Source organism: Chrysemys picta, chromosome 1, assembly GCF_011386835.1.
Source record: "Chrysemys picta bellii isolate R12L10 chromosome 1, ASM1138683v2, whole genome shotgun sequence".
Lineage (NCBI taxonomy): Eukaryota > Metazoa > Chordata > Testudines > Emydidae > Chrysemys > Chrysemys picta.
This window is the reverse complement of record NC_088791.1, coordinates 300,113,324-300,133,336: the sequence shown is the minus strand read 5'-3', so window position 1 is coordinate 300,133,336 and position 20,013 is coordinate 300,113,324. Positions and strand designations below refer to the sequence as shown.

General features: G+C 43.8%; 1 protein-coding gene across 5 annotated transcripts in view; it reads left to right on the top strand.

Moving 5' to 3' along the window:
- Positions 1-20,013, top strand: part of SLC25A15 (solute carrier family 25 member 15) — a 43,108-nt gene that overhangs the window by 11,520 nt on the left and 11,575 nt on the right. The window contains exons 1-3 of one of the 5 annotated variants that reach the window (XM_005305614.4): positions 9,577-9,716; positions 13,365-13,493; positions 17,140-17,398. In XM_005305614.4, coding sequence (XP_005305671.1) covers positions 13,439-13,493; positions 17,140-17,398 — 314 coding nt within the window. In that variant the 5' untranslated portion in view covers positions 9,577-9,716; positions 13,365-13,438. Of the gene's footprint in view, positions 1-9,576; positions 9,717-9,870; positions 10,010-10,060; positions 10,085-10,330; positions 10,355-13,364; positions 13,494-17,139; positions 17,399-20,013 lie in introns of those variants that run through there. The other 4 variants (XM_024104786.3, XM_024104794.3, XM_065581275.1 and 1 more) reach the window with 4 other exon arrangements.

The window sequence follows — 20,013 nt, the reverse complement described above, 5'->3', positions numbered from 1 at the left end:
GGTATATTTAATTTGTTTGGAAAAGAGGAGATAAAGGGGGGACACGTTAGCAGTCTTCAAATACTTGAATGGTTGCCATTAGAAAGATGGAGAAAAAATGTTCACTTTTGTCACAGAGAGCAGGACAAGAGGCAATGGGTTCAATCATATCAGATTTAGATTAAAGCTCAGGAAAACCTTCCTAATTGTAAGACCAGTAGGACAATGGAACAGACTGCCTAGGGAAGTTGTGGAATCTCCTTCACTGAAGGTTTCAAAAAGAGGCTGGGTAGCCATCTGTCTTGGATGGTTTAGACACAACAAATCCTGCATTAGGGGATTAGACTAGATTATCTATGTGGTCTCCTCTAACCCTGTGGTTCTATGATTCTAAGATATAACCCTTTTAAGGGACAGGCTGGATGCAGTCTAAGGCCTGCAGCCTGAGGATAATCAAGGAGTCCTGGCCCTACCTGGAGTCTGGGCCATATAACAGAAAATGGAGCAGAGAGAGAGAGAGCTCCTTGTTGTAAGGATTCCTGAACTGAAGACTGATTAAAAGGAGATGGTATTTTTGTTAATGTATGTCAGCTTCTTCTTGCCTCATGACAGTTAAATCTGAAATCTGTTGTTCCACTGGGGGAAATTAAGATGGGGCATAGCTCCAGTGTCGCAAGGGGGGCATGCAGAGAATGTTCACCCATTCACAGTCTGACTACCCTGTTTTTCCTGGAAGACTCTGTGGACAATTAAACACCTACCAGGTTTACATCATAGGCAGATGTGAAAGTAAGCCAGTACGGCGTACCAGCAAGAGCTGGTACACAACCGACCATACTGGCAGAGGGCAGCTTCCCGAGGCCAGCGATTTAAAGGGCCCGGGACTCCCCACAGTGGCCGGAGTCCCGGGCCCTTTAAATCACCACCAGAGCCCCACTGCCAGAGCCCTTGGTTAGCGGCCAGGAGCACCAGGGCTCCGGCAGTGATTTAAAGAGCCCGGGGCTCCCAGACACCACTACTGCAGTGGAGCCCCAGGCCCTTTAAATCTCAATTTAAAGGCCCCAGGGATTTAAAGGCCCCGCCCCTTCCGGTTGAGGCCCCGCCCCCTGCTGAGGATTCTAGCCCTGCATACCGGTAAGTCCTTTAAGTTACTTTACCTCTGATCATAGGTACCAAAAAAATGAAAACTAACTCAGAGGGGAAGCATATTTTTATTCAAAATTGTTGGAAAAAAGCTGTTTTTGTTAAATATTGATCATTTTCAATTAAGGGCTAAGGCTTTCCATCCGCTTCTCTGGACCCTTTCAGGGAAACTTCCACTGAAGATAGAGTTGATATTTTTCAAATTTAAAAAAAATACAATCCCACGCCTTTTTAATTGTCTAAACCTTTCAGGCATTCATACATTATAAAGAAACAAAAAAGGGGCATAAGCTCCATGTTTTTTAAAGTTTCCAGGTCACCTTTAACATGCATTATTATTTGCATCTCAGAGAGGAGAATGCAAATAACGTCATTAGCTACATAGTGGCAGCACTGACGTTACAGTATTGCACTACACAAATACATTAACTAACAGCAAACAATTTACTATTCTGTTTCAAGGACAGTATATTTGATTTCTAAATCTTTTGTACATGGTCCAAGCATCTGCAGAGCACACCTTATGGGCTACACAAAGAATGTGACCTCTGTGTATTAACATATAATGTATATCCTGCAGTAATCAAGGCATGGTGTTAACATTTGACATGAGACACTCCGTGACTGCAGACAGCCTGTAGTTTAATTCTAAGACATGAGCTTCATTAGTAGTAGAGGCTAGATAATTTTCAATCAACTCATTTTTCCAACAGCACCACCATCCTACAGCAAGTCAGAGGGAAACAATCCAAAATAGTTTCTGACTGAAAAGTAACTCCTACTTGAAGGACTAAAATCACTTAATTAACAAAGTGTTTAATATGCAATTGTTTATATTCAGTTCTGTTTTTCATTAACAGTTTTGATATTTAGAGGAATACTCACATTATTTTAAAGGAATGTTAAGGTAACAATCATATTTAAAATTGTCGATAACTATGTTATCAAAGCCCTAGAATAGATGTACACTGAAGGACAAATAAACGTCTACTTTTCTTTCTGGCATTTATGATGCTTATTTATTACACTTCACTCAGCTTGGGCAACAAAATTAGCATTGGTCAGTTTTACTTTTTGGACACAATTGTGGCCTTAAGCCACCACCTGTGGAGATGTGTGTGCATGCATGAATGCAAGCACACACCTGGGCAGCTTAGGAGGGGCTGCAGGCATGTGGCATCTCCCAGAAGCATTGACCTGTTCAGGTACAATGGCTCATGATGTATTGTAGAAGTGCAAACCTGTGCGGCTTCTGCTCTTCCATCTTTCTGCGAGGTATAGGATGCCAACGTGAGGTGTTCATTCTAAAGTCTAATGATGTCAGTATAGATATCAATCTTGTTAATTATTTCACTCCTAATTAAAAGAAAGATAATTACATTATGAATTTTTGCACAATCTACTGGGAGTGACATTTGAGTTTGATATCTTATAGTGATGTCAAGAGTGGATGCAGCGTAGGTTACAGATAGAACTAGAGTTGTGGACAGAGCTTGGGAAAGTAATACCCCCCACCCCCCTTTTTTCCCTAATCTGACAGTTGGTTAGTTGACCCAAAGTCTAATAAACAGTTAGAAGAAAACCACTTGATTTTATTCAACTCCATTGCCTCTGTAACTGAGGCATAAGACAGCTCCTGATCCACACAGCTTGGTCATTTCAAGGTGACTAAAACAGGGAAAACAAGAGTTACATTTTTTGAATTAAAAAGGCAGAAAAAAAATATTTTTGCTTGACAAAGACCTTTCAGCCCTTCTTTATGCCTCAAATACATGCAAAAATGGGCACAAACCCATTCCTCCCTCCCACCCCCCGCGTTTGCCTTAATGACACAGAGGATAATGTGTTAAATATCATTAGCCCTTATTGAGATAACAAGAGAGCTGCAGGAGTAAAAAGAGAATGCAGGCAGAAATCCAGCAACAGAGTGGGGGTTATCCAGTTTATTGTACCCACTGAGGATACCTCTCCAGGGGAGGAAACTCAAGTTATTAGGAAGAGACAGGTAATAGTTATGGGGGATTCGATCATTAGAAACATAGATAGCTGGGTTTGCGATGACTGGAGAACCGCATGTTGACTTGTCTGCCTGGTGTGAAGGTTGCAGATCTCTCGAGACATCTAGATAGACTTATGTGTAGTGCTGGGGAGCAGGGCCAGCTCTCCCGGCGGGGAGTGCGGCAGGGGAGGGCAGCGAGCCCGGCCGTGGCCCCGCTCTCCCCGGCCGGCCGGAGCACTGGGGGAGGGCGGAAACCCCTCCGCAGCCCCGGCCCCGCTCTCCCCGGCCGGCCGGAGCGCTGGGGGAGGGTGGCCCCGCTCTTGGCGGCCCTGCTCTCCCCTGCTGGCCGGAACACCGAGGGGAGGGCAGAGAGCCCAGCCGCGGCCCCGCTCTCCCCAGCCGGCCGGAGCGCCGCCCCTCTCCAAGTGCCGCCCCAAGCACGTGCTTGGTAGGCTGGTGCCTGGAGCCGGCCCTGCTGGGGAGGAGCCGGTGGTCGTGGTACATGTAGGTACCAGTGATATAGGGAAGGATAGGAGAGAGGTCCCAGAGGCCAAATTTAGGCTGCTAGGTAACAGATTGAAGTCCTGGACCTCCATGGTAGCATTCTCTGAAATGATTCCAGTTCCACGCGCAGGGCCAGTTAGACAGGCAGAACTGCAGGGTCTCAATGTATGGATGAGACAATGGTGTAGGGAGGAGGTCACCTCGGGGTCACCAGTGTTGTGAGATGCTACCAGTGTGGTGCTCTGCTTTCTCCTATGTTGATATCACTCGGCTGCGTGCGTGTGTTCCCTCTGTGTGCTGCCCCAGCTCTGCGCAGATAGCTGACACTACAGACCCGAAGAGAACCCCCAATAACCACAGAGTCTAGTAAGATGCAAAGTCACATCGACTAGGTTTATTGTGACCTTGGACACAATTGCAGTTCCCCGTAGATTACTTAGTCTACCGGGCATACTACGAGAAAGTGCCTCTTGGCAATGGACCTGGCTCAGTGGCGGGACTTTCCACTGCCCCCTCGCCCAGACAAAGACACCACCCCAGGGATACATTCTTATACACAGGTACGAACAAGTTACACATCACTCCTGATGTATTGAGGTGCAACCCCTCTACGTAGCAAGATACAACCCCTCTACGTAGTAAGCTGCCGCCTCTCACCTTGTACATGTTGGTTCGATCAAAACAACTCTATCTATCATTTTACCCTTTTGCCTCTGTCATTGGGATGGGTCAGCTTGTTCCTTGAGTGTGGAATGTTAAGTATGCGAATGTTCTGATATCTGGTGTTCAGTACCTTTTAGGTATGTCTCTTTTTGCAGCATCAGCCCTTTCCTTGCCAGCTTCTGTGAGCAGGGCCTGCCTCTGGCTCACAGCTTAACTTTGCTTTATGTTAGCAAAGTCTTGACCATTACTTTAGTTCAGGCCTTAGGCCTCATACCAGGCCTCTGATACCAAGGTTTATATCTCAGGGCCTCCTCTTACTACAAGATATATTAAGATCTGGGGAAACTTTTAGGAAAGGTGGAGTCTATAGAGGAAGGATGGGCTCCGCCAAAACCAAAATGGAACCAGATTGCTGGCACTTAAAATGAAAAAGGTTGTAGAGCAGTTTTTAAACTAAGGGCTAGGGGAAAGCCAACAAGTGCGAAGTAACATGTGATTCAGACAGAGACATCCCTTAGGGGAGGAGCTAATAATGGAGATTCTCTATGTTCTAGTAAGGACGAGAGGATGGAAGATGATAAAATACAGGTAGGATCTGATCAGAAACAGTCAAATGAAAAAGAGCCCCATTCAATTACATCATATAATGGCAGACAGCTTTAAAAGTGACATGTTACGAAGGATGAATATAAACAAATATAAACAAACAAACAACACAAGTATGTAGGGACAAAATTAGAAAGGCCAAGGCACAAAACGAGATCCAACTAGCTAGGGACATAAAAGGAAACAAGAAAACATTCTACAAATACATTAGAAGCAAGAGGAAGACCAAGGACAGAGTAGGCCTGTTACTCAATGAGGGGGGAAAGACAATAACAGAAAATGTGGAAATGGCAGAGGTGTTTAATGACTTATTTGTTTCAGTTTTCACCAAGAAGGTTGGTGGCGATTGGACGTCTAACATAGTGAATGGCAGTGAAAATGAGGTAGGATCAGAGTCTAAAATAGGGAAAGAACAAGTCAAAAATTACTTAGACGAGTTAGATGTCTTCAAACCACCAGGGGCTGATGAAATGCATCCTAGAATACTCAAGGAGCTGACTGAGGAGATATCTGAGCCATTAGCAATTATCTCTGAAAAGTCATGGAAGACAGGAGACATTCCAGAAGACTGGAAAAGGGCAAATATAGTGCCCATCTATAAAAAGGGAAATAAGGACAATCCGGGGAATTACAGACCAGTCAGCTTAACTTCTGTACCCGGAAAGATAATGGAGCAAACAATTAAGCAATCCATTTGCAAACACCTAGAAGATAATAAAGTGATAAGTAACAGCATGGATTTGTCAAGAACGAATCGTGTCAAACCAACCTGATAGCTTTCTTTGACAGGGTAACAAGCTTTGTAGATGGGGCGAAGCAGTAGATGTGGTATATCTTGACTTTAGTAAGGCTTCTGATACTCTCTCGCATGACCTTCTCATAAACAAACTAGGGAAGTACAACCTAGATGGAGCTACTATAAGGTGGGTGCATAATTGGTTTCAAAATCATTCCCAGAGAGTAGTTATCAGTGGTTCACAGTCATGCTGGAAGGGCATAACGAGTGGGGTCCCGCAGCAGCCCAACACTGTAGCATTTAATTTAAAAAATGGGGACTACACAAAAATGAGGAAGTTAGTTAAACAGAAATTAAAAGATACAGTGCCAAAAGGGAAATCCCTGCAAGCTGCATGGAAACTTTTAAAAGCCACCATTATAGAGGCTCAACTTAAATATATGCCCCAAATTAAAAAACATAAGAGACCCAAAAAAGTGCCACCATGGTTAAACAAAGTAAAAGAAGCAGTGAGAGACAAAAAAGCATCCTTTAAAAAGTGGAAGTTAAATCCTAGTCAGGAAAATAGAAAGGAGCATAAACTCTGGCAAATGAAGTGTAAAAATACAATTAGGAAGGCCAAAAAAGAATGTGGAGAACAGCTAGCCAAAGACTCAAAGTAATAGCAAAAAAAAAAATGTAAGTACATCAGAAGCAGGAACCTGCTAAACAACCAGTGGGGCAACTGGACGATTGAGATGCTAAAGGAGCACTCAAGGACAATAAGGCCCTTGTGGAGAATCTAAATGAATTCTTTGCCTACTGGCTGAGAATGTGAGGGATATTCCCAAACCTGAGCCATTCTTTTTAGGTGACAAATCTGAGGAACTGTCCCAGATGGAGGTGTTATTAAAGGAGGTTTTGGAACAAATTGATAAACTAAACAGTAATACGTCACCAGGACCAGATGGTATTCACCCAAGAGTTCTGAAGGAACTCAAATTTCAGTGAAATTTCAGAACTACTAACTGTAGTTTGTAACCTATAATTTAAATCAGTTTCTGTACCACATGACTGGAGAACAGCTAATGTGATGCCAATTTTTAAAAACAGAGGTGATCCCAGCAATTACAGGCCAGTAAACCTGACTTCAGTATCGGGCAAACTGGTTGAAACTATAATAAAGAATAAAATTGTCAGACACATAGATGAACATAATTTGTTGGGGAAGAGTCAACATGGTTTTTGTAAAGGGAAATCATGCCTCACCAATCTACTAGAATTCTTTGATCAACAAGCATGTGGACAAGGCGGATCCAGTGGATATAGTGTACTTAGATTTTCAGAAAACCTTTGACAAGGTCCCACAATAAAGGCTCTTAAGCAAAGTAAGCTGTCATGGGATAAGAGGGAAGGTCCTCTCATGGATTGGTAACTGGTTAAAAGATAGGAAACAAAGGGTAGGAATAAATGGTCAGTTTTCAGAATGGAGAGAGGTAAATAGTGGTGTCCCCCAGGGCTCTGTACTGGGACCAGTCCTATTCAACATATTCATAAATGATCTGGAAAATGGGGTAAACAGTGAGGAGGCAAAATTTGCAGATGATACAAAACTACTCAAGATAGTTAAGTCCTAGGCAGACTGCAAAGAGCTACAAAAGGATCTCACAAAACTGGGTGACTGGGGCAACAAAATGACAGATGAAATTCATTGTTGATAAATGCAAAGTAATGCATATTGGAAACCATAATCCCAACTATACATATAAAATGATGGGATCTAAATTAGCTGTTACAACTCAAGAAAGAGATCTTGGAGTCATTGTGGATAGTTCTCTGAAAACATCCACTCGATGTGCAGCATCAGTCAAAAAAGCGAACAGAATGTTGGGAATCATTAAGAAAGGGATAGATAATAAAACAGAAAATATATTGCCTCTGTATAAATCCATGGTACGCCCACATCTTGAATACTGCATGCAGATGTGGTCGCCCCATCTCCAAAAAGATATATTGGAATTGGAAAAGGTTCAGAAAAGGGTAACAAAAATTATTAGGGGTATCGAACGGCTGCCATGTGAGGAGAGATTAATAAACCTGGGTCTTTTCAGCTTGGAAAAGAGACAGCTAAGGGGGGATATGATTGAGGTCTATAACATCATGACTGGTGTGGAAAAAGTAATTAAGGAAATGTTATTTACTCCTTCTCATAACATAAGAACTAGGGGTCACCACATGAAATTAATAGGCAGCAGGTTTAAAACAAACAAAAGGAAGTATATTTTCATACAATGCACAGAGCCCCACTGACTTCAAAGGGTCTCCCTATAGGTATAATTGAAGGATCAGGCCATTAAAGTTCTGTTTCGATCCATTTGTAAGTACATTTGTAATTTATTATCGAAAGGTATGTAATTTTCTGACTAAATGCCTCTATGAAGTAAAACTACATCTCACTGATAGCAGGGGTCCCAAGCCGTGCCTGCTGCCCCTCCCCCAGCAACAGCAGGGGTCCCAGGCCACGCCGCCACCCCACCCCAGAGCACCTGCAGTACCCCCCGGCCGCCCTCTGCCCTAGACCACCCAAGATTTACTCAGGGGCATATAATACAAGTCATGGGGAGGTCACAGGCAGGGAATTTTTGTTTATTGCCCATAATTTAAGATTCCTTAGCAAGAAAGTGGACTCTGTGCAGAGTGCAGGGAACAATTTCCAGATTAGATAAAACAGGTGCAGGCTTCTTGCCATATGGCAGCAGGGAAATCCTGGCTGCTGTAGTGTTCAGATTGCTTATTTGGTCTACCTCTGTCACCAGTCACTGCTCTTGAGAAAAAGACCATTGCTCCAGTCCTGCTGTTGGATCAGTGCAGGCAGACCCTTGCCCCTGTGCAGCTCCACTGACTTTTGGCTCTGGGGATCCAGCCTGTTTGTGACAGCACCTTTGATATTCTCCCATTATTTCCATGACACTTAAGTGCTCATAAAAGTGAGCTGGCTATAGCAAGGCCTTTGCCCTTTTAACAAGTAAAAAAACATCCCACTAGCCCACTCTCTCTTTCCTCCTATATCAATCACACACACACCGTCACCCCCACCATACCCTTCCATTGCTTCCCTGCAATGCTCTGAACCCTCATGATACATCCATCTCACTTTCCCCATCACATATCCACCCTGCCTCCATCCCAGTGCTCCCCCACCATCCCCCAACAGCCCTGTGTTCCCCATCCATCCCAATAACCCACTGTTCACTCCAATGCCCCATCTATCTCCCAAAAACTCCCTATTCCCCACCAGTGCTCCATTCATTCCCCCAATGGCTCCTACTCCCCCACCATGCCCCACCCAACCCTCGCTCTCCCCAAGGCCTAACCTGTCCCCCCAATAATCCCCCTCTCCCTCTGCTATGCCCCACTCTCCTCCCCAACAGGCCCTCCTCTCTGCAACACCACACCTGCCCCTCTGACAGCCCCCGCTCTCCCCATAATACCCCACCTGCCCCAATAGCTCTCTGCTCTATCCAATGGCACACCTGTCCCCCGGACAGCCCCTGCTCTTCCAGCAACACCCCACACATATCCGACAGCCCCCCCCACTCTCCCCAACCCTCACAGTCCCTGCTCACTCCACATCCCACCCGTCCCCCACAGCCCCTCGCTCTTCCAGCAATACCCCACACTGTCCCTGACAGCAACACCCCACACTGTCCCTGACAGCCCCCCCGCTCTCCCTAACCCCCGCCCATAGCCCCCGGCCCCCGACAGCCCCAAATCTCCCCAAACCCCGACCCGTCCCCAGACAGCCCCCGCTCTCCCCAACCCCCACAGCCCCACTCTCGGGAGACACCCCGTCCCGTCTCTCCACGCACACTCCGCGCCTTCGCTTCCTCCTTCCCACCCTCCCAGCCCCCGCCGCGGGGGGCGCAAGGCGGCGCTGCCGCCGCCTCTCAGCAGGGTCCCCGCGGGGCGGGCCCCGACTAGTTCCGCTTCCCTGGCCGGGGGGCGGGGCCGCGGCGCTCCGAGCCGGGCTGGGCCGGGCCCCGCCTCCCGCGGCCCGGCTATATAGCGGCGGAGGGGCCGGGCGGTGCGGCTGGTGCCGCGCGCTGGGTGAGTGGCTGGGCCTGGGGAGCAGAGCCGGCCGGGGAGGCGCTGGTAGCCGGCTTCTCCTTTGCGCACGTGTCTGCCGCGGGGCCGGGGGCCTCACCGACTAACCCCTGCTGCGCTGCCCCTGTGCGCGGGCGGCGCTCAGCGCCCTCCCTGCTGGGGCCCGCGGGCGCCGCACCGCACAGCGACAGGCTGGAGCCAGAGCTGCTCCAGCCGGCGTGATCCGCACCTGAGCCGCCATCCCGGCTGCGCCGGTGCCGCTGCAGCGCGGAGCCTGAGCAGGGGCCCGTCACGTGGTGAGAGCGGCGAGGGAGACGCGAGGAATAACCTTTGCAGCCTTTCTAATGAGCTGCCACCCCGTGAGCGAGAGAGTGAGGGTCATGCACACGCGGCTGCACGCCCGCTGTGACTGCGGAGCTCGGTCCTAGGCGCGATTTCCAGTACAGGCCATAGCATCTTTGGCAGTGACTTGTGCCAGTGACGCTGATTCAGTTGACTTGCCCCAGTTCAACCCCGTTAGAGCTGGCCGGTGACTTACTGGGCAAATTTGGCCCCTTCTGTTTGTGACTTGTCCACAAAACAGCTTGCTTCCCGAAGTAATTCCTTGTTCGAAACTGCCTGGCTTCCACCAATAGTGCTTGGTCTGTAACTTACAAGCAGATCGTTGTGTGTATTAGAAATTGGAGGTGTTTCAATTAAGTGTATAGATCTGAGTGCCTAATTTGAGAGTGTCCCTTAGAATTGTGCTTCTGATGTAAATAGTGATGATTACAATTACCCAGTTTGCTTTCAGTGGGTATTCTGCAGCATTTGCTTAGAAATGTGTACAGGCTAGAATATTCATGGAAGATAGAGATGTGCACATAACTAGTAAAAGCTTTTTTTTAAAAAAAAAAAATAAGCTGACCTAAGTCCCCAAGTAGACAGTGCTAGCTCAATGGAAGAATTATTCTGTTGACCTAGCTACTGCCTCTTGGGGGAGGTGGATTAGAACTCCTCCTGTCACTGTAATAAGTGTCTACCCTCAAGTGCTACAGTGGCACAGCTGATCTGGGGTAACATTTTAAATGGAGATATAGCCTAACACTCTCCCACCTTCCCTTGAGACCACAAGCTCTGAAGGTGGATTCCTCCCTTTGTTTTATTCATGTAATGTGCGTGAGTTGAATTTTTTTTAACTAAGGTAGTGTAGGAAAGTTTATCACAGCTTCTGCAAGCCTAATCTCTTTTACCTAAATTGAAACAGTAAGACAGCCTCAGGTTTATGCTTCTACTCCTCTCAAAGCTTGCATTCTGATAATGAAAAAAACAAGTTCATTCTTATTGGGGTGAAGAATAAGAGCCTCAGCCAAGAAATGGCACCTTTATGGCCCTTGAATTCAAATTCTACTTTGGTCATTGGCCTGCTGTGTCCTTGACAAGTCAAAAGTCATGCCCCGTCTTCCTGGTCTCTGAAGCGGGGCATTAGTACTTCTTTTGCAGGAGGGTCTTGTGGCTTAATCATTCAGTATTTGGAGAGTCCTTTGAGGTCCTTGGATGGAAGACACTCAGTTCTAGGCAACAGAATTGTTAAATGTTAATTTCCTGAAGATCTTACATGACTCCTAGATTTTTTTTGGATTTGCAGTCTGAATGAGTGATTGCTATTTTAACAATCTTTTGGTGATTTTTAGGGCACCAGTCATTTATTACTGCAAATTCAGAGAAATCTATAAGATTATAAATGGTATCAATAAACCGGGATGGTCAATTATTTTTTTGTCAAGGTCCAAATTTCTTGGTCAAGGTATAGTGAAGGTCCAGACTCCAGAGAAATGAGGGGGGGAAAGTAAATAAAAAGATTTCAGGGTCTGTTCAAAAGTGTCTGGCAGTCCGGATTTGGCCTGCAGTCTGCCTATTGACTACCTCTGCAATAAATGGGGTTTTAGATTTAATTACGTAATGTTAAATCTAGTGCTATGGCTGGGTACTTGTGTTGGTCAGGGTACTTAACTCTTTTATTTGAAAAACTCTTCCTTGTTTTGCCTTCACTTTCCCAGTTTGTGATAAATCTCATCAGCAGGATGGATTGGAAATGAGCATATATTCAGTTTGTGGCTTGGTATGGTTTCCTTTACATTTAGTGCAGTGTAGCAATAATGCAAGTTCCACTGCAGTGAGAGACTCACTACTTCATAGTGATTCCTTTCATTCAGAGACTCTTTAGTCTCTTTGATTTTTTTTTTTCTTTTGCTCTTCAACTAGATCAAAGGGGCTAAATCACAAAGTGCTTTGAGGACAGTAATGACCTTAATTTCAGGATAATTAAGTGTAACAATCTTGGAGACTTTTTATCTTGAAATAACAGTAGCTAGTTAACTATGCTAATGGGAATAATACCTTTCAAATCTTTAAATATAATTCAGAAATACTGTATGTACTTGTAATGGCTGATTTTTTTATCCCATTATATTCAGCCTAATACAAGCCAGACCTTTCTAAAATGGAAAGAATCAGCACTTTCATAAGTGTAAATATTTATTTGGCACACAATTTGTCAGCTGTCAAAATAATAAACAGGCATGTAGGAACAGACCTTTCAAAATGTTTCTTATAAACCCATGTCTGTTCATCACAGAACTTTAGAAAGGATGCGGTACAACTGTTCTTACACTCCCTTGTCTGAATTTATCCCTCCCTGCATGTTGAGTTGCTTTCCCCCTCCATTTCTTTATCAGCTAGCCCCCAAAATACTTTGGATGAAATATTTATACAGTACATATTAGGAGTGTTTTAATTCTTCTGTAGATCTCCCCTTTACTTGAAAAAAATAAAAATTAATGTAAGGAAGGGAATACTCTGCTAGTACAACTGCTCACTCTTTGTATCTCATTTTTTAAAAGTACCATACTGAATATATGGCTGGCAGTATCACTACCCCTGGATGTAGATCTTTGAATTTCAAACTCGTTTAAGTCTTTAATATTTCATTTTCTAACTTGGTTCTGTTGCCCAAAATGAATCCTTTCACCTCCTGAAATAGCCTTTGAATTGATCTGCAGATTTATTTTAATGAGGGCTGTTTTATTTGAAAACGTTGCCCTTGTAGGGTATTTATTGTGCCAACCACTTTCCTGAGACACAACCAAATAAAATCCACATTGGGCAGCATCCTGTAAATTAAATCTGCGGCTTCCATTAAAAAGACTTGTATTGGGAACACAAGACAACCAAACCTCTTTCCAGATATTTCCTACGTATTCCTGTCATCCTTTGTGATACTGATATCTGTCTGAGGTATTTATATGGCATCCACTCTAGTACCTGAGCTCTTAACAAACTTTAGTGCAGTTATCTTAATGCATCCCTCTGAAGTAAAAGGTACTATTCTTCCCATTTGTAAAATGGGGAAGTGAGGCACAGAGGGACTAGGTAATGTGCCCAACGTCACGCAGGAAATCTTTGGTAGAGCAGGGAATTGAACCTGGGTTTCCAAGTACAAGGCTATGGCCCTAACCATTGGACCATCCTTTCTCTGCCATAGAACTCTTGATTTAAGAGAAGATGAATAGAAGTGGCTATATGGGCATAATGGGTGGTCTGCAGAAAGTAGTTTAGCTGAAATATGCAGGTTAACTGTAGTTCTAATGTTTTTTTTCTTTTCCATGTTAGGCATACATATCACGACACCTTATCTGTCATTGGAGATTTCTTATTCCATAGCAGCCAATAAGCAAGGGTGAAACATGAGGACAAATCCCGCCATTCAAGCTGCCATCGACCTCACAGCAGGTGCAGCAGGTAATACTGGAGAGAACTCTCAGAAACTTTGAAAATAGAATCTGATACAAACAAGCTTGTGCTCTTAAAACAAGTCTCCTCACATGTGTAAAGACATTAATCTGATTTAGCAATCAGCAGTCATTTAGCAGTAATGGTGATTTGTCATACTGGCACTGTTAATAATTGAAAATCTGTACAAGAGGCACATCTTCCACATTTGAAGAAAGATGTTGAGATGAAGAAGGGAACTAACTGACCTAGCCCAGTGTTGCAAACATCTGATAGGTTAATATCACTCCACTGAAACCAATGCCAACAAGTAAATATGTAACTTCTTTCAGACTAATGATTTTCTAAGAGTAGGTCTGAGTATATCTAATGTGTATTTTCATGCCCACATGAGTTTCAAAATGTCAGTCACAAGTAAAGTTTTGCAATAAAGGCAAACACCATGTGCAAGCAAAGTGATTGAGATAATGCTTCAGTCCTAAAAACTCTCTCTAATTGAAAGGGGCAGAAAGCTATCTAAAGGGTTATCTCTTTAATCCACATTCAGAAAGTCTCTTTGGAAGATGAGGAAACATTATGGTATTCTGAATAATGTAACATAAGGTCAGCAGTTCACTCAAGTTGTTCTTCCACTTAGCCACAAATGAAAATACCAGTTTTTCATATCACCTAAAATATAGTTGGTAAGGATGAAACGTCAGGAGAAATAAATTAACTTTTAAGTTGTTATACAAAGAGGATGGAAAATACATATCTATGTACAGTGCCTAACAGTGCTGCTGGTGCTCTACTAATAACAAATTCATCACATTAGCCATCTAATCACATCTCTTGCATATTATAATACAGCTACTTCAGGGTATGTCTACACAGCAAAGAAAAAAACCCAGCTAGCCTCGAGCTCCAGCCTGAGCCCAGAAGTCTACACAGTAATTAAACAGCCCCACAGTCCAAGTCGGCTGGCGTGGGCCCACCGGGGGTGTTTAGGTGCTGTGTAGATAGTCAGTATTCGAGGAATGTTCCCTGTGTTTGTGCCATGGATCCAAGAGTATTAGCCATGACTCAAATGTTACAAGACACCTGTGATCCAGGGTCTAAATCCAGAGGTCAGTATGAAAGGTGGTGGCATGTGGAGGGAAGAGGGGGTGCAGCTACCATTATCGAGGGGTAACACCTCTAAAAGAAGGTTGCTGGAGTTTCTACCAAGCTACTGTCCCTTGACTCTGCCCAGGTATACTTGTTTTATATTGGCCTGTGGCTATTCGGTATGAGACAAATGTGAAGGTTTCCACACAAAGGCCCATTTTGGCTGAGAGGGAGCCTTCTATTTATTTCCCCTGTTACCTCATCCCCATCCTAGAGCAGCCTGTTTCTGCTATTTCTTCTACCTTGCTTTTGGGTCCTTATTGTAGTGATTCACAAGCAAGATCTGCCGCTGTCCCAAACAATAGAACAGTGAAATCACTTGTTTTGTTTTTTTTTGGTCCGCTTCACTGATGCTCACAGGGTCGAAACAGCAGCAGCGCAAAAACTAACACCTCTAGTCAGCATCAGAGCAGTCAGTCTTCAGACTTAGGAAGATAACTTTGTGAAAGAAAGCTAATACAGTGCCATCTTGGCTATCATGAGGGCTAGGAAACCTAGCTTTCATTTAAAGAGATGTGCCAAAGCTGATGGCATTTCTCCCCCATCTCCCCTTCCTCCCCCCAAATTACATCCACTATTCAGGGAAATCTGCCTGTTTTCTGTCAGTAAACAGGTAAGCAGGTTTAAAGGTAGATTATAGTTCTTTGCTCAATTTCCTCTTTTGGTTGCAACTCAAATATTAACTTCAAACAGGATGAAGAAGTGAAAGCCTTTAAACTTCTCAATCACTTTGATACTTAAAATCCTTTATAAAGAGATTGCTCTTGCTTTGCTTACTCGATTAGCTTTATAATCCTCCTCCTTTGTTCTAATAGGCTGCTGTTAATCTTCCTTTCCTTCCTCATCTTCTAGCGTTTTTAAAGATCTCCTTTATGTTTTCTCCCTCTTGCTGCAAGCTCACTGTGTACGCCTCGCTCTTGTTTTGTGGTGGTTCCTGCTGTGCTCAGCTGGATCTCTGCCATTCAACAGAAGCTGACTTGACAGTGTACTAGGCTAGCAAACCAATTAACAGAAGATGTTGTAGGGATCCAATTATCCAGTCCCTTGTTAAGTGTGTGGCCATGCTTCAGATTTCTTTCTGGAGATGTCTTGCTTGGCTGCTGGGGTAACTTGGCCCTCTGGCCAAAATGAGTCCTTTTCTTCTGGGGTAAATAAATTCTAAACAAAAGTAAAAAAGTACTTTTACCTTCAGTCAGCCACAGTCCTGTGTAGGAGGTGTGTGACACACAAGTCCTTCTCCTTGGTTGAATAGGACTTCTTCTCCCCTTATACCAAGGCCCAAGCTATCCTTGGCGTCTAAGTCTTTCCTGTTGGTAAGCAGGGTTTTCCTAGTTGCCATTGGTTGGCAAGGGTTTTCTAAAGGCTTTCAGCCCTTGCTCAAGAGGGAATTAACTTGGGCCTCTGCCCCTTATCTGAGGGCTCACAAATTCATTGCCCCTTGCAGGAGTTCCTACACCACCTCCAACTCTGGGCTCTAGCCCTGGGACCCTGTACCAGCCATCCATTCTCAACTCAGTTCCTCGGCTTCAGATTCCTAATGCCATTTCCTATATTCCCTTCTCTCCAGGGAAGCCGCCTTCTCCCTGGCCTCTTCCAGCAGTCATCAGCCAAGCTACTTCCAGACAACATTCCTGGCTCCCTCTCAGTGAGGAGCCACCCCCGGTTTCTCTCCAGACTCTTCACTGCTCTTTCCCCACCCTCACCCTAGACTGCCTCAGGGGGCTTCAACAGAGCCCATCACAGGCACCTGCCCCAGCTCTCTCAACAGGGAGCCACATCTACCCCAGCCAGCTTCTGCTGTCCTTAGTTAATCCCTCCCCTAGTGAGTGCAGGAAGTGTCATATCCTGCTTCCAAGCCTGGTTAGCTGTGTAGCCTGCAATCACCTGACCTGTGAGGAAAATGAAGCAGCGTGGGAGCTCAGATTGGAGTTCCTCTGGCTCACCCTGTGACACAGGAGGAGCAGCAGCAGTATAATACAAACTGGCTCCACTCAGAGTTTGGGTACTAATGAGAATCACCCCTTCAAAACAAAATGTACCTTCTCCCTGCCTCAAAAACAACTAAAGGTGCTGGATTCACACATTCAGCTGCTTTAGTTTCTTGCACAATCTCTTCACATCATTCAGATCTACTCATCCTTCATCTGATGAGGTGACTGCCTAACACACACAGAATGTTAATTCCACTGGTAACTCTTATTTCACCATCTATTCAATATATGAATTGATGGCCTTGTGTTATGAACGAGTGTCTAAATGTTCTAAATCAAGCATTGATCTTTTTTCATTTGGTACTTCTGCAACTTAAAAAAAAAATGTTGCAAGAGCCAATGTCATTGGTGTCACCAAAGTTGATTGAGTTGGGCCTAATTATGCCAGTGATGAATTTGTCCCTCTCTGCATATTGCATGGTTTTTGTTTCCCACAAAACAGGCTTTCTTCATGATGTTGCATATTCTCTCACATGATCAGTAAGGGGCTGTTGAATGTTGATACTCTATTTCCTCAGGTGGGACTGCATGTGTGCTAACCGGCCAGCCCTTTGATACAGCTAAGGTGAAGATGCAGACATTTCCCAGCATGTATAAAGGACTCATTGAATGTATTGTGAAGACATATAAACAAGTTGGATTGCGAGGCTTCTATAAAGGGACCACTCCAGCACTTGTAGCCAACATAGCAGAAAACTCAGTCCTGTTCATGTGCTATGGGTTTTGCCAGCAGATTGTGAGGGGAGTTGTTGGATTAGACAGGAAAGCAAAACTGAGGTTAGTAACAGAAATTGTAATCTCCAGAATATGCTACAACTAGCAGTCAAGAGTAAATACAAATGTGCTGTATTTTAAAATGAAGTGCAGTCTCTTTGCCATTATACGGGGTACCATTTTGTCACTGTGCAAGTGCTAACTTTATTACACAAGACCTTGTCTCAGCAATTGTGGTATATTTTTCGTAAGAACAGATGGCTGGTCTGTATGGGGTAGTGTCCATTGCCAAAAAACCCAGATTGTGGGAAATGTGTTGGTTCTTTCAAATGTTTTGGGAGGGAGAAGAGAATTCCGTAAGCATCTTTCTTAAATCCCATGCTGTAGTATTTGTGAAGGAAAGGGGCTGAAACTACTGGAGCATTGGCGGCTGTAACTCGTGCATCACTAAGAGGCTGCATCTTCATCGTCCGTGCACTGCTCCATGGATGGATATCAATGATGGTTCGGGTGGTTTGTGAGATGACAGCACTGTCCCAACTATCCTTCCCTCCAGAGCAATGATTATGATGAATAGCATTCACTTATTCGCTGTAACTCAGTGTTCCGGCTTCACTAATTTGCCATCAAAAAGAGGCGGGGGGAGCTCTTGGTTGTGATTCTGAAAACTCTCTCCCCTTTAATACTTACAAGTTATTGAAAGTAAAACATGAAAAATCAATGTGTGGGTAAATGGTACCTTTCTTTCCTGTCAGGTTTTAGGAAATGAAGCCAGACACTTGTGGATCAAACTTTGGTTTAAGGATATGAGAACATGCTTAGCTTCAGGCAGTTAAAGACAAATTTTATTAGCTGCATTCCATCTGTATATACTTACAATTACCAGAATGAGAAGGTGAAGGAAACTTACTTCTTTTTAGCCCCTACTGATGTAGTGTATTTAAATATTCTAGTCTTGCCCCATATCTCATCTCCTCTGAACACCAGGTCAGTTTTCTCTTGGTGATAGTCGGCATCAGTTTAATATATAACTAGTCAAATTGGATTTTGAAATCACTAAAGAGAACACACTAACTATGAAGAAATTATGGGTTAATTGGAGAATAGATGAATATGTAATATCTGATGGGACAGGTGACTGGAGCACATAATGATACCAAAGCCAAGTGCCTCCAATATCAAAGTGCATTTATCAATCCGCTTTTATTCCCTGGGGTGTTGTATTAAATACAGAATGGTAGTATTAACTTTACTGGTTGTGGCTGTTTTTTTTGTTTGTTTGTTTTTTGAGGGGTAAAAAGTGAGATTTTAGTACTGAGCAGTACAGTGATAACAAAAAATTGTACAGGTTCAAACTCTCACCAGCCAGACATCTCCTTGAATTTTGCTCTTTTTTTACATTTATAAGATGCCCCTATTACTATTATCTAGTTGCATTTACAGCCCAATCATAATACATTGTTAAAGACCACGCTAACTAATGTAATCCAAATAATGCACACCTCTGCCTTGCCAAACAAACTCCATTAGACAGCCCCTTGGAAAAAGCCTGGTTAAACAGAGGCCTTGCAGCATGCCCTGCAGATCAGCAAATTTTCTGTTGGACCAATGTGAAGGGATTGAATTCCAGACTTGAGGGCCATCAACCAAGTTTACTCTGTCCCCAGATGTACAATTCAAGAGGCTGTCCGCTTTAGTGTTCCAGCAGTCATAATCATCTCATTCTCTCTTGGACTGAAGAGGGAAACCTGAAGAGTAACGAACTGAGGTTAACTTGTGCTTTCTTACCCTCTGATCAGGTTTATATACCCTCCTACACAGATATTTTGTGGTCTGTTTCCCAAAATAAACTTCTATGCTTCTAATTTAAATTAATTTTTAAAGTAGTTTTTACACACAGATGCACTTCAATTTACATGAAGTGATGGGGCTTATCTAGCCTGTGTGGCTAGATTAGCACTGTTTAGCTTTGAGACATGGTTATAGTGTGGATATCACAGCAGCAAGAGGAAAAATGTGTTTTCCAGTTGAAAGTATATGTGCTAAAGAGGTCTGTTTGGAGTTTGTTAGGAATGGAAGGGGATAAGGATTTTTAGTCTTAAGTATTCCTATGTCCCCATCAACATAGTACCTAATCAACATAGTACCTAGGTGTCAAATTCCCTCAGTGATAAATGTTTGCTAAATTATGATCCTAAAATATATATTTGATTTAAACTAAAGAATGATTAACTGCAGACTGAAAGTTAGACACATGTGCTCCCAATTTCATCTGTTTGCTACCCTAACTTACAACTTACAGAAAATAGACTCACTCTTCCTCCAAGTGTGCCTTATGTTTGCACATGTATGTAAAACAATGTATTTATTTCTTGAACTTTCCTAATATACTGTGTACAATACCTGAAACATTAATTGAAAGGTCCTGTACACTGGGTTCATTGCCTCTGATTCCTATGTATGTAGCTAGTAAAATATACTAAGGAGGACTTCTCTGCATTAGGTATTTTTGCCTCAATATAGCTAGAACTGTGCTAGCCCTCGCTATTGACAGTGATACAATGCATAACTTTGCATTATTTCAGACTTGTAGCATCTCCCTTTTGAAGGTCTCAGATCACTTTCCAAACACTAATGCGTTAAGCTTTGCAACATCTGTGTGAGGTAGGCATTGTCCC